This window comes from Entelurus aequoreus, linkage group LG22, assembly GCF_033978785.1.
Source record: "Entelurus aequoreus isolate RoL-2023_Sb linkage group LG22, RoL_Eaeq_v1.1, whole genome shotgun sequence".
Taxonomy (NCBI): domain Eukaryota; kingdom Metazoa; phylum Chordata; class Actinopteri; order Syngnathiformes; family Syngnathidae; genus Entelurus; species Entelurus aequoreus.
The window spans coordinates 10,993,987-11,008,258 of NC_084752.1; the positions used below are offsets into that span (position 1 = coordinate 10,993,987).

At 38.1% G+C, this 14,272-nt stretch overlaps 1 protein-coding gene across 4 annotated transcripts in view; it reads left to right on the plus strand.

The window, feature by feature from the left end:
• The window catches only part of si:dkey-237i9.1 (SEC14-like protein 1), a 102,110-nt gene that overhangs the window by 39,015 nt on the left and 48,823 nt on the right, over window positions 1-14,272 (plus strand). For 2 of the 4 annotated variants that reach the window (XM_062032643.1, XM_062032644.1), the window contains exons 1-3: window positions 2,636-2,987; window positions 6,253-6,278; window positions 12,005-12,094. In XM_062032643.1, the coding sequence (XP_061888627.1) occupies window positions 6,273-6,278; window positions 12,005-12,094 (96 nt within the window). In that variant the 5' untranslated portion in view covers window positions 2,636-2,987; window positions 6,253-6,272. Of the gene's footprint in view, window positions 1-2,635; window positions 2,988-6,252; window positions 6,279-12,004; window positions 12,095-14,272 lie in introns of those variants that run through there. The other 2 variants (XM_062032645.1, XM_062032646.1) reach the window with 2 other exon arrangements.

Sequence of the window (14,272 nt, forward strand, 5' to 3'; positions counted from 1 at the left end):
TGAAAAGTCAGTCTTTAATCATTGTGTCATCGTCTTCCTCCTGCGTACTAAAACCACAGAAATCCTCTTCGTCGGTGTCTGAGAAGAACAGGCCGTAAATAAGCCGCACCCTTGTATAAGCCGCAGGGACCAGAACGAGGGGAAAAAGTAGCGGCTTATAGTCCGGAAATTACGGTAAATGGTTAAGCTTACAACAACGTTCTCTTCATTGACTCCGGTTTGGCTTGGTGTTGAGTCGGTGTTTCTACACGTCTTATGAGAACACTAAAGAATGTACTAAGAAACTCTCAATTTACCAGTCGATCTACGTCCCTACATCCTCACCTATGGTCGTGAGCTTTGGGTTATGACCGAAAGGACACGATCACAGGTACCAGCGGACAAAATTAGTTTCCTCCGTCGTGTAACTCACGTGTGTACACTTTGTCAGGACAATTTTGTTCATTTGCTGTCCGGGTGTGTCCATCTTCTAACTAAGAGAAACAAATAATTGAGATGGTGTAGCAATATATGTATTTGCGCATGTGTCGGGTGATGAGGTGAGGTGGGTCATTGGTTCATTGTTTTTAAGACTGTAAACACAAAGTGCTCATGAACAAAATATGATTGATATCCTGAAAGGCTGTATTCCATAATAGCGCCATATTTTGTATAAGTAAGTAAGTACATTTTATTTATAAAGCGTTTTTCACAGATAAAATCACAAAATGCTGTACAAAACTTAGGTGAAGTAAAACAACAGGGGCAACATCATAAAAAGAATATATAATGAGTTAAAAGGTGCATTAACTAAAATCTTTACTAAAAAGATAATTTTGGAGTATTGGTGCGTGCAAAACAGCAGCAGGTGGCTTAAAATACCATAGTTGATGTCACCACATGACCATTTTATTTACAGTAATATGTTGTAAAAATAATAATAATAAAATAACACCATATATTTTACAGTAAAATTCTGGCAACTAAGCTGCCAGATTTTTTCTGTAAAACACAGTGGTCAAATCCACAGATTTGTTTGTACTCTTTACGTTAAAAAAAAGTTAAATATTTAAATTCATAGGCAAATTCATTAATTATTTACTGTTACAAGCGGCCCTCTATTGGCAGCCACGACTGCGGTGTGGCCCTCAATGAAAACAAGTTTGACACACCTGGTCTAGTGAGACAGGCCAACGTTAAGTCGGAGAAAATGCAGTCCTTTATAAATTATTTAATGTTTTTCTGCGACCCGGTAGCAAATGCTTCACGGACCGGTGGTTGGGGACCACTGGTGTCGAGGATGTCAATCATCTGTTTGTGGAATGTGAGAGTGCACATGTGTTTTGGGAGGAGATCAGAGATTGGCTGAGAGACAAGGGTGTGGAGATGTCCCCATTCTCTATAGAAGAGATCACATTTGGTATTTTTGTAATTGACCGTAACGTAGAAATGTTTGTCAACATTATTATGCTCCAGGCAACATTTTTCTACATAAATGTCGATTTATGAAAGTAAGGCCTACATTTTCTAATTGGCTTAATGGGTTACAATTAGCAATCAAATCTTGGAGAATGATTAAGAGTACAAAAGCCCTTAAATTGATATCTTTGTTAAAAACATTTCAAGTGATTTAGGTAGCCCTTTTTGTCTTTTAATTTTTTTTTTTAAATTTGTATTATTATTTATTAATATTTAATACTCTATCTGTATTTTATTTTGTTTTCTTTCCTTGTTGTGGAAAGTGCCTTGACTATTGTGTGAATTATAAATGTATGTTTTTTGTTCAATAAAAATAAAAACAATAACAAATAAACTTCCTGCATTGGAAATCATTGGGGTGAGCTAAGATGAAAATGGCAGCAAAAATTTTGAATAATGAACGATGTGGATGGATAAAAATGTTTTTTTTTTAGATATTTAGAGTGTATTTTGTCAATTATTTAAGATTATTAGTTGATACGTTTTTTTCAAAAACAAATAGTCAAGTGCCTATATTTTGGAAAAAAAACTACATTCAAGAACGAAACAGAAGTCGCTGACTTTTGGCGCAAACGCATCGGAACCAACGTTTTTTTTGTCTTTTTATTTATTTATTTATTTTAATTTTTTTTATTGAACAACAAACATACATTTATAATTCACACAACAGTCAAGGCACTTTCCACAACAAGGAAATAAAACAAAAGCAAATTCAGACCGAGTATTAAATATTAATAAATAATACTAAAACATATTTAAAAGAAAAAAAAGACAAAAAGGGCTACCTAAATCACTTGAAATGTTTTTAACAAATATATCAATTTAAGGGCTTTTGTACTCTTAATCATCCTCCAAGATTTGATTGATAATTGTAAACCATTAAGCCAATTAGAAAATGTAGGCCTTACTCTCATAAATCGACATTTATGTAGAAAATATTTTGCCTGGAGCATAATAATGTTGACAAACATTTCTATGTTGCAGTCGTTTATAATAATACCAAATGTGATCTCTTCCTCTCCCATTCCACATTCCAAAAACAAATAGTCAAGCGCCTATATTTTGTAGAAAAAAAACTGCATTCAAGAAGGAAACGGAAGTCGCTGACTTTTGGCGCATGCGCAAAAGCATCGGGAAGCAACGTATTTGGGGCATATCTGCTTACGTCAATGGGCGGAGAAATGACGTCACATACAGGGCTGAGAAAGGAGGAGGAGACTGGAACTGGAAAACCGACATTGGTCCTCCTCTCATCTTCACTTTCCACCGTCAAAGCGGCGTTTAAGTGACCGCAGTCAGACACTCCGCGTGTAATTTACACCCTGCCCGCTCCCATCGGAATAATATTACACCTATGGTTAGCTGCTAGATCATCTAAGCGGCGACATGGCTGGCTAGCACAGCGAGGCTAGAGCTCATCTCCCGGACTTCGGACAAGAATGGCGACTTCACTCGGATAACCTTTTCCAGCAGCGACGACCAACATCCCGACGGCCCCCGTCTCCAAAGAATACCCGCGTACGCAACTGGTGAGATACGTCCTGTCTACTGTTGACAACTTAACAGCGATGTTGAAAGTTGCTAGCTTGCGGTGTGCTAGCAGCACAGTTATGTAACACTTGGCTCGTCAGCCGACCTTCGGTGCACATGAGATGCAGTTCATCAACTTCCAAAATGTTCAGTGCACATGAGATGCAGTTAATCAACTTCCAAAATGTTCAGTGCACATGCGATGTAGTTCATCAACTTCCAAAATGTCCAGTGCACATGAGATGCAGTTCATCAACTTCCAAAATGTCCAGTGCACATGAGATGCAGTTAATCAACTTCCAAAATGTCCAGTGCACATGAGATGCAGTTAATCAACTTCCAAAATTCTCAGTGCACATGAGATGCAGTTCATCAACTTCCAAAATTTTCAGTGCACATGAGATGCAGTTAATCAACTTTCAACATTTTCAGTGCACATGATGCAGTTAATCAAATTCCAAAATGTTCAGTGCACATGAGAAGCAGTTAATCAACTTCCAAAATTCTCAGTGCACATGAGATGCAGTACATCAACTTCCAAAATTTTCAGTGCACCTGAGATGCAGTTAATCAACTTTCAACATTTTCCGTGCACATGAGATGCAGTTAATCGACTTCCAAAATTGTCAGTGCACATGACATGCAGTTAATCATCTTTCAACATTTTCAGTGCACATGAGATGCAGTTAATCGACTTCCAAAATGTTCAGTGAACATGAGATGCAGTTAATCAACTTCCAAATTTTTCAGTGCACATGAGATGCAGTGAATCGACTTCCAAAATGTTCAGTGCACATGAGATGCAGTGAATCGACTTTCAACATTGTCAGTGCACATGAGATGCAGTGAATCGACTTTCAACATTTTAAATGCACATGAGATGCAGTTAATCGACTTCCAAAATTTTCAGTGCACATGAGATGCAGTTAATCAACTTTCAACATTTTCAGTGCACATGAGATGCAGTTAATCGACTTCCAAAATATTTTGTTCAGTGCACATGAGATGCAGTTAATCGACTTCCAAAATTTTTACTCAACTTCCCAAATTTTCAGTGGACATCAGATGCACATAATCAACTTTCAACATTTTCAGTGCACATGAGATGCAGTTCATCAACTTCCAACATTTTCAGTGCACATGAGATGCAGTTAATCAACTTTCAACATTTTCAGTGGACATCAGATGCATTTAATCGACTTCCAAAATTTTAATTCAACTTCCCAAATTTTCAGGGGACATCAGATGCAGTTAATCGACTTCCAAAATGTTCAGTGCACGTGAGTTGCAGTTAATCAACTTCCAAAATTCTCAGTGCACATGAGATGCAGTTCATCAACTTCCAAAATTTTCAGTGCACATGAGATGCAGTTAATCGACTTCCAAAATGTTCAGTGCACATAAGATGCAGTTAATCAACTTTCAACATTTTCAGTGCACATGAGATGCAGTTAATCGACTTCGAAAATGTTCAGTGCACATGAGATGCAGTTAATCAACTTCCAAAATTCTCAGTGCACATGAGATGCAGTTCATCAACTTCCAAAATTTTCAGTGCACATGAGATGCAGTTAATCGACTTCCAAAATTGTAATTCAACTTCCAAAATTTTCAGTGGACATCAGATGCAGTTAATCAACTGTCAACATTTTCAGTGCACATGAGATGCAGTTCATCAACTTCCAACATTTTCAGTGTACATGAGATGCAGTTAATCAACTTCCAAAATTTTCAGTGCACATGAGATGCAGTTAATCGGTTTCCAAAATTTTCAGTACACATGAGATGCAGTTAATCAACTTCCAAAATGTTCAGTGCACATGAGATGCAGTTAATCGACTTCCAAAATTTTCAGTGCACATGAGATGCAGTTAATCGACTTCCAAAATGTTCAGTGCACATGAGATGCAGTTAATCAACTTCCAAAATGTTCAGTGCACATGAGATGCAGTTAATCGACTTCCAAAATGTTCAGTGCACATGAGATGCAATTAATCGACTTCCAAAATGTTCAGTGCACATGAGATGCAGTTAATCGACTTTCAACATTTTCAGTGCACATGCGATGCAGTTAATCAACTTTCAACATTTTCAGTGCACATGAGATGCAGTTAATCGACTTTCAAAATTTTCATTCAACTTCCAAAATTTTCAGTGGACATCAGATACAGTTAATCAACTTCCAAAATTCTCAGTGCACATGAGATGCAGTGAATCGACTTTCAACATTATCAGTGCACATGAGATGCAGTTCATCAACTTTTAACATTTTCAGTGCACATGAGATGCAGTTAATCGATTTCCAAAATTTTCAGTGCACATGAGATGCAGTTAATCGACTTCCAAAATGTTCAGTGCACATGAGATGCAGTTAATCGACTTCCAAAATGTTCAGTGCACATGAGATGCAGTTAATCAACTTCCAAAATTGTATACAATTTGACACTGTAGAGCAGGGGTGTCAAACTCATTTTAGATGGGGGGCCACATGGAGAAAAATCTACTCCCAAGTGGGCCGGACTGGTAAAATCCCGGCACAATAACTTAAAAATAAAGACAACTTCAGATTTTTTTTTTTGTTTAAAAATAGAACAGGCACATTCTGAAAATGTACAAATCATAATGTTATTTTATTTTTACACTTACGTGTTGCGGTTAATAGTATTCTCTCTTTATTTGTCCTTATTTATACTTTCTGAATAAATTATGTGATAATGTTCATCAGTCAACTCATTGGTGTTCATTTTCAATCTATCAAGATAAAAAAATGATATCAAAATCAAATTACAGGATGTTATTTATGTAGTTTGCTCATTTTCCTCGACTGATGTACTAAGATCATGTGGTTTATTATTATCATTTTTTTTTACATATGTAGCAAAATCTACATAGATACAAAAAATTGCTATTGCGACATCTACTGGACACATTTACAATAGCAGTTTCATTTAGAAATTCCGGCTCATTTTTATACTTAGCAAACTCATCCCGCGGTTCGGATAAAACCTGTTCGCGGGCCTGATCCGGCCCGCGGGCCTTAGGTTTGATACACCCTGCTTTAGATTAAACAAAACAAATTGTGGAACCCTACGCCTGTGCCGTGTGACCAAATGATATTTTTGTTTGTGGCTGACTGATTAAACTCTGAAACCATGCTATATAAATACATGTGTATAGGCTATCAACGATCTATATTTTACATAGTAGTAATATATACCCGCTTAAAAGCTGCCTAACGTCTCTTGTTTTGACGCTTCTCCAAAGTTTCTGACAGGCCCTGGAGCATGACGGTAATTCTACATTGTGTCAACCTAGAGTTCTAGTTGTTACTGTGTGTTCCAGCCTGGTTAGTGGTTAGTCTCCCTGTACTGATCCTCCCATTAGCTTGCAGGCTTTCCTTGCACAAACAAGTATTAGCATGCTGAACCAGCAAAATGCGACTTCCACGAACACTTAACACTTCCATGGAAAGTATCTGAAGCATGCGGGTCGTTTGCTTTGAGTCATAACTTGTCTATTATTTCTTCTGAAATACGCACAATTGTATCTATTATACATGTCTACTGTGACCTTCATTATAAGTCTCTCTAAAAACACGGACAAAATATGTCTTATTAAATTACCGTATTTTCCGGACCATAAGGCGCAGTGCTGATGAGCGGGTCTAGTCAGGTCTATTTTCATACAAAAGGCGCATTAAAGGGGTCATATTTTATTTTTGTTCTAAATGGAAAACACTTCCTTGTGGTCTACATAACCTGTGATGGTGGTTCTTTGGTCAAAATGTTGCATAGATTATGTTATACAGATCGTCAGTCGCTTTAGGATGCGACATTTTGTGGGCGGTCTTATATACGTGGCTCACCTTCGGCAGCGTCTTCTCCCCCGTCATCTTTGTTGTAGCGGTGTAGCGTGGAAGAAGTGTCAAAAGATGGCGCTAACTGTTTTAATGACATTCAGACTTTACTTCAATCAATAACGGAGCAGCATCTCCTCATCCGTGGCTCACTAGTGCAACAACAACAACGCCGGAAATGTGTCCCGTGAAAAACCGTCCGACCGGAACTCTCTAATAACTAAAGTTCCTTGGGTGAATAATGTAAACTCACTACACCGGTATGTTTTAGCGCTTTCATGGCGAGTTTACTGACAGATATAAGTAAGAACTTTCCACTACTTTATATTAGAAATGGCAACAGCGGAGGATGAATGTCCCATAACAAGAAGATAAAGAAAAAGAAGAAGCCTATAGACTACGGTGTCGGCACAGACTACAAGGGCGCACTCGCACACATTTTCAGGACTTATGCAGATCCAAAATACAGATCAGCAGGTACCAGAAGGTAAGAAAAGTTGCTTTTGCATAATAATACGAATCAAAACGCCAGATAATATGTCTTATTTTATACACACACACCATAATAATACTCGTATGTTGAAGCACAGTACAATCCATCAAGTGGTGCGGCTTCATAGCTTACCAAAGTCGTACTAAAAAATGTTGATAGATTTTTGAGCGCCGTGTGTAATGTTCAATATTTTCAATGGAGGATATAAAATGTTGGTGTTGTTTACTTGAGTCATATTGCCATCATAATGCAGTCTACATGTATCTCTTATGCGTGACTGCCTTTATATTGCAGTCTGCACGTATCTCTTATGTGTGACTGCCATCTGCTGGTCACATTTATCATTTCACCGTGTACCAAATAAAATAGATTCGAGGTTGGTAAGCACAACCAGAATTATTCCGTACATTAGGGTTATAAGGCGCACTGTCGAGTTTTTAGAAAATGAAAGGATTTTACGTGCGCCTTATAGTCCGAAAAATACGGTACATGGAACTCTATCCCATTTTTTGTCGTCAGCAGCAGTGGTTGGTCGGGGTGTAACAATTCGTATCGATTCGATTTATATTTAGTGGTTGGCGATACGATTCAGGGACCGTATAATGTCACGATCATAAACGTATCAGTGAGTTAAAATCGATTAACTAACGTTTTAGCAAACAACATTCGACCTGTGTGAATGTGAAATAGACAGTGGCTACTGGACGCTGCAGGTGAAGTTTCCTATATTCCTGTTATTCCTTTAAGGAAATTATGTACAAATTAATTATGGATACAAATAAGCAAGTAAACAACAATTAATGGCCAATGCATTCACATCTTATTTGATTAAAGTGCAACAAATACTATAGGTTGGATTAACAAGAGGATACCTTTTCTGCTCACATTTTCAATATTCAAGTAACTTTTAATAAAAGTACACTAACCAACATTTTAACAGTAGATTTACCTGCTGACTCGGTTATACAGTATCGGTTCTCTGCCCTCGTGTCGCAGATGATGGACGGTATCCCATGTGTGCGGAAACATGTATGCCCCTGTTGATGGTGTTTGCCCCTCGCTTCCTAATTTCCATAGCCTCCTTCATCTATCTGTTGTATTTTATTTGCTTCTGATGAAACAACTTTTCCTTGGCTGACAGTTGTTCGCTTCATGTTGTGCTGTTCCGTTCTGGAAGTCGGTGCGTCACCATAACTATCGCCGCTGTCACGTCGCTTGTGGCTTAAAGTTGAGTTGCGGCTTAGTTATTGTGTTGTGTCGTCTTTCTTTGTTTTGTTTGTCTTTTGGCTTTTGCATTCGTGCTGTGGCTGGAAGTTTTTGTGTTGTAATTAATCATATTGTCTTGTGGCCTTTTTCATGTGTTATGACCTATCTGTTTGTTATGGCCTGTTTTGTTTTCCTTTTTCGAGTATCGATAAAATCGAACGATTCCCTTTTTCTGTGACCGATAACTACACTATATTGTCAAAAGTATTTGGCCACCCATCCAAATGATCAGAATCAGGTGTATAAAATCAAGCACTTAGGCATGGAGACTGTTTCTATTCCATGCTCCAGTTTGGAGCGGGCCCCTTCCTCTTCCAACATGACTGTGCACCAGTGCACAAAGCAGGGTCCATAAAGACATGGATGACAGAGTCTGGTGTGGATGAACTTGACTGGCCTGCACAGAGACCTGACCTGAACCCGATAGAACACCTTTGGGATGAATTAGAACGCAGACTGAGAGCCAGGCCTTCTCCACCAACATCAGTGTGTGACCTCACCAATGCGCTTTTGGAAGAGTGGTCGAAAATTCCTATAAACACACTCCACAACCTTGTGGACAGCCTTCCCAGAAGAGTTGAAGCTGTAATAGCTGCAAAAAGTGGACTGACATCATATTGAACCCTATGGGTTAGGAATGGGATGGCACTTCAAGTTCATATGTGAGTCAAGGCAGGTGGCCAAATACTTTTGGCAGTATAGTACAGTATATCTTCCGAAAGGCAAACTTGCTGACCACAGATCGATGTCGCTGGATCTAAGGAATATAAATCAATCCATGCATTAATCGTTACACCCATAGGACTTAGGGTTTTGTTATTGATTCATTATAAAAGGTCCGACAAAGACAGAACGGTATGAAAACAGTTTTTTGTCCATAAGAAATGTTTTAAATCCAATTAATCCGCTCTAGACACACGCAACACATTTTATAGTCAACCAGTGATTCCAATATAGAGGGGTGACACTGCTGGGGGAGATTGACTTCTGGGTGGGAAGTGTCCCTCGGTCAGTAAACATACAGTCGTGGTAAAACATTTACATGCACTTGTGAAGGACATAATGTCATGGCTGTCTTTCATCTGACATCACATGGACAACGATAAGACCTTCTGGAGGAAAGTTCTGTGGTCAGATGAAACAAAAATTGAGCTGTTTGGCCACAATACCCAGCAATGTGTTTGGAGGAGAAAAGGTGAGGCCTTTAATCCCAGGAACACCAGGCCTACCGTCAAGCATGGTGGTGGTAGTATTATGCTCTGGGCCCGTTTTGCTGCCAATGCAACTGGGGCTTTACAGAGAGTAAATGGGACAATGAAAAAGGAGGATTACCTAAAATCATCAGCCCAGAGGTTGGGTCTTGGGCGCAGTTGGGTGTTCCAACAGGACAATGACCCCAAACACTCGCCAAAAGTGGTAAAGGAATGGCTAAATCATGCTATAATTAAGATTTTAGAATGGCCTTCCCAAAGTCCTGACTTAAACGTGTGGACAATGTTGAAGAAACAAGTCCATGTCAGAAAACCAACAAATTTAGCTGAACTGCACCAATTTTGTCAAGAGGAGTGGTCAGAAATTGAAGCAGAAGCTTGTGGATGGCTACCAAAAGCGCCTTTTTTTAGTGAAACCTGCCAAGGGACATGTAAGCAAATATTAACATTGCTGTATGTATACTTTTGACCCAGGAGATCTGCAAATTCAAGTCTCAGAATGTAAACATAATTTTGGTATTGTATACTTCAAAGGTACTTAGAGGTTACGCTGGAAATTACTGTATGTAACTTCAACACCATAGGGTTGGTAGTGACTGTCCTATGTGTCCCCGACATTTACAGCGTTTGTGGTGTGAGGTATGGTTGGGACATAGACATAATCACGTACACAGCACAGCCACCTGTAACACGATAGCTCCTCTGCAGTTACATTTGGGATCGGGCAGCATAGTGTTTAGGGATGCAGCGATTAATCGATTATTTTGATTATAAAAAAATATTCGATTAATATTCTGTTGCTTCAATTATTCGTTTAATACAATTGAGAAAATCCGGACTGCAACTTTAAATACGCAGACATTTTTTTGCACGGCCGTGACAATAGAGCGCACATGAGAGCGGTGGTAGGTGTACGCCGTGATCTGTGTGGCGATGAACAGCGAAGATCTTGTACATTTTTATTTTGCACACATAAGTGCATTTTTTAATGTTGATATTGTGCATTTATTAGACAAAACCGAATGAAGGTTACATATAACAAGAATTAAAACCGTTGTTTATATGAACTATTTTCCTAAATATGCATTGAGGCATTGATGTGAGTTTTATCCGATTACTCAGTTAATCGAACAGAATAACCGATAGATTACTCAATTACTAATAATCATTAGCTCCAGCCCTAGTAGTGTTACAAACTTGTTTTGATAGTAAAGCAAAGTCCTAATATGCGCATGATGCCGGCTAATTACTTGCTCGTTTCACTTTAAAGAGCTTGCACTGAATAACAGATGTGTGTTGTAGTGATTCCTCTATGAACACCGAATGCAGAATGGGTGTAGAAGAGTGTCTACCAGGGTGACTCCTCTATATTGCTCTTAGGGCCACATTTCCAGAAATCTAAGGACCAAGGGGCTGTACTTCTCTCCTCAATATTATTGTTATTTTGAGAACCATAATCCTCTGCAGTAGACATTTGGTTTTGGTCTATTTGTTTGTCAGAGTTACACATAAATACATTCCAACTAAATGAATTATGAGTAACAATAGTAACACATATGTTTCTTAAAAAAAACTGTCAAAAAATTTAAGTGAAAATGATGATTCAGCTTCAATACTTTAATCATAATTTTTGCGGCTAAGAAATGAAAATGTGACTATATCCAGATTTTTGAACTGAAGTCACGCCATTCCCGGGCCAGATGAGAATGTCGACTACAAGTTGAATAGCACTGGTGTAGATAAACAAGACTTTTGTTTTGTTTTTAACACAGTGTTAGGTTAATCATAGCACGAGATCTACTTGTGTGAGCCAACCTTTAAACCAATGCGGGTAGTTCTACCTGATCTGTGATCAGCAGAAGCATACGATAAAACAACTTTAACACGCAAAAACAGAATACATGAATAAATACCTTCAGTTGTGTTTACTTTAGGTCAATACTCATTTGCTGAATTATACACTTGGTCATCACCACCTGTTGTAAAACCAGCTGAAACTACAAAGCTGTATATTACGTACCATAGCCTACCATACCACTTTTATGTATAAAGCCCTTTATAAAACAAACCACAGTTGAAAAACAAAGGGAACTAGTTTCACAGCTCTTGTGAGGCCAAGACTGTATCAGATTCAGTCTTGCGTCATCTCATGTTCGTCTTGTTGACCTTTTTTTTTTCTTTTCTTTTCAGGTTGTTAATGTCAGTGTAGTTCCAAACATGGTGCAGAAGTACCAGTCGCCTGTGCGGGTGTACAAGTACCCCTTTGAGCTGGTGATGTCGGTAAGTTTCTTAAGCCTGATTTTGCTTCCTTTCCTTCTTTCTGTGTGGAGTTTGCATGTTCTCCCCGTGACTGCGTGGATTCCCTCCGGGTACTCCGGCTTCCTCCCACCTCCAAAGACATAGGTTGATTGGCAACACTAAATGGTCCCTAGTGTGTGAATTTGAGTGTGAATCAGTGACGTGCGGTGAGGTTCATGGCTGGTGAGGCACTGACTTCATCACAGTCAGATTTACAAACATATGAACTCTAAAGCAGGGGTCACCAACCTTTTTGAAACCAAGAGCTACTTCTTGGGTACTGATTAATGCGAAGGGCTACCAGTTTGATACACACTTAAATAAATTGCCAGAAATAGCCAATTTGCTCAATTTACCTTTAACTCTATGTTATTATTAATAATTAATGATATTTACACTTAATTGAACGGTTTAAAAAAGGAGAAAACACGAAAAAAATGACAATTAAATTTTGAAACATAGTTTATCTTCAATTTCGACTCTTTAAAATTCAAAATTCAACCGAAAAAAAGAAGAGAAAAACTTTAAAAAAAGAATTTATGGAACATCATTTGTAATTTTTCCTGATTAAGATTAATTTTACAATTTTTATGACATGTTTTAAATAGGTTAAAATCCAATCTACACTTTGTTAGAATATATAACAAATTGGACCAAGCTATATTTCTAACAAAGACAAATAATTATTTCTTCTAGATTTTCCAGAACAAAAATTTTAAAAGAAATTCAAAAGACCTTGAAATAAGATTTAAATTTGAATCTACAGATTTTCTAGATTTGCCAGAATATTTTTTTTGAATTTTAATCATAATAAGTTTGAAGAAATATTTCACAAATATTCTTCGTCGAAAAAACAGAAGCTAAAATGAAGAATTAAATTAAAATTTATTTATTATTCTTTACAATAAAAAAAATAAATTTACTTGAACATTGATTTAAATTGTCAGGAAAGAAGAGGAAGGAATTCAAAAGGTAAAAAGGTATATGTGTTTAAAAATCCTAAAATAATTTTTAAGGTTGTATTTTTTCTCTAAAATTGTCTTTCTGAAAGTTATAAGAAGCAAAGTAAAAAAAATAATGAATTTATTTAAACAAGTGAAGACCAAGTCTTTAAAATATTTTCTTGGATTTTCAAATTCTATTTGAGTTTTGTCTCTCTTAGAATTAAAAATGTCGGGCAAAGCGAGACCAGCTTGCTAGTAAATAAATACAATTTAAAAAATAGAGGCAGCTCACTGGTAAGTGCTGCTATTTGAGCTATTTTTAGAACAGGCCGGCGGGCTACTCATCTGGTCCTTACGGGCTACCTGGTGCCTGCGGGCACCGCGTTGGTGACCCCTGCTCTTAAGAGTATCTTATTCACCATTTGATTGGCAGCAGTTAACGGGTTATGTTTAAAAGCTCATACCAGCATTCTTCCCTGCTTGGCACTCAGCATCAAGGGTTGGAATTGGGGGTTCAATCACCAAAAATTATTCCCGGACGCGGCGCCGCTGCTGCCCACTGCTCCCCTCACCTCCCAGGGGGTGATCAAGGGATGGGTCAAATGCAGAGGACACATTTCACCACACCTAGTGTGTGTGTGACAATCATTGGTACTTTAACTTAACTTTAACTTTACACATACAAACTGTAGCACACAAAAAAGCACATTTAATAAAAAAACTTTATTATGGTCTTACCTTTACTTATAAATGAAGTCCATGCGCCGCTGTTGTGCTGGATTAATGCACCCCCTGACGGGAGTGTTATATCAACTAAAGCCCACACTTAAACTTTCCACGTGCAAGATTGAATCTATTTAAAAAAGTTATTTGATAAGAAGCCAAAAAGTGCAAAAACAATAATGTTCGTGTTGGAGGAGTTGTGAATGACTGAAATATGAAATCCGTGCTGCAGTCTGCAGGTATACCTAATGTTCTGGCCCTGCAGTCATCGAACTTGAGTCCTCCTGAATTAGAGTGTGAGCGTGCCAGGCCTCGAGCTAAAAGCCAGAGCTGTCAACTTGGTGTCAAGCAAAAGGTCTTAAGGTGTTAGGGACTGAGGTTTACTCGCGTACACATGGGACGGCCACACTGGCGGGCTTCCGTTACACAGGCACTAATTAATTCAATTACATTTAATTAAAAGTTCTTTAGGCTTTCTTCATTTGAATAACTA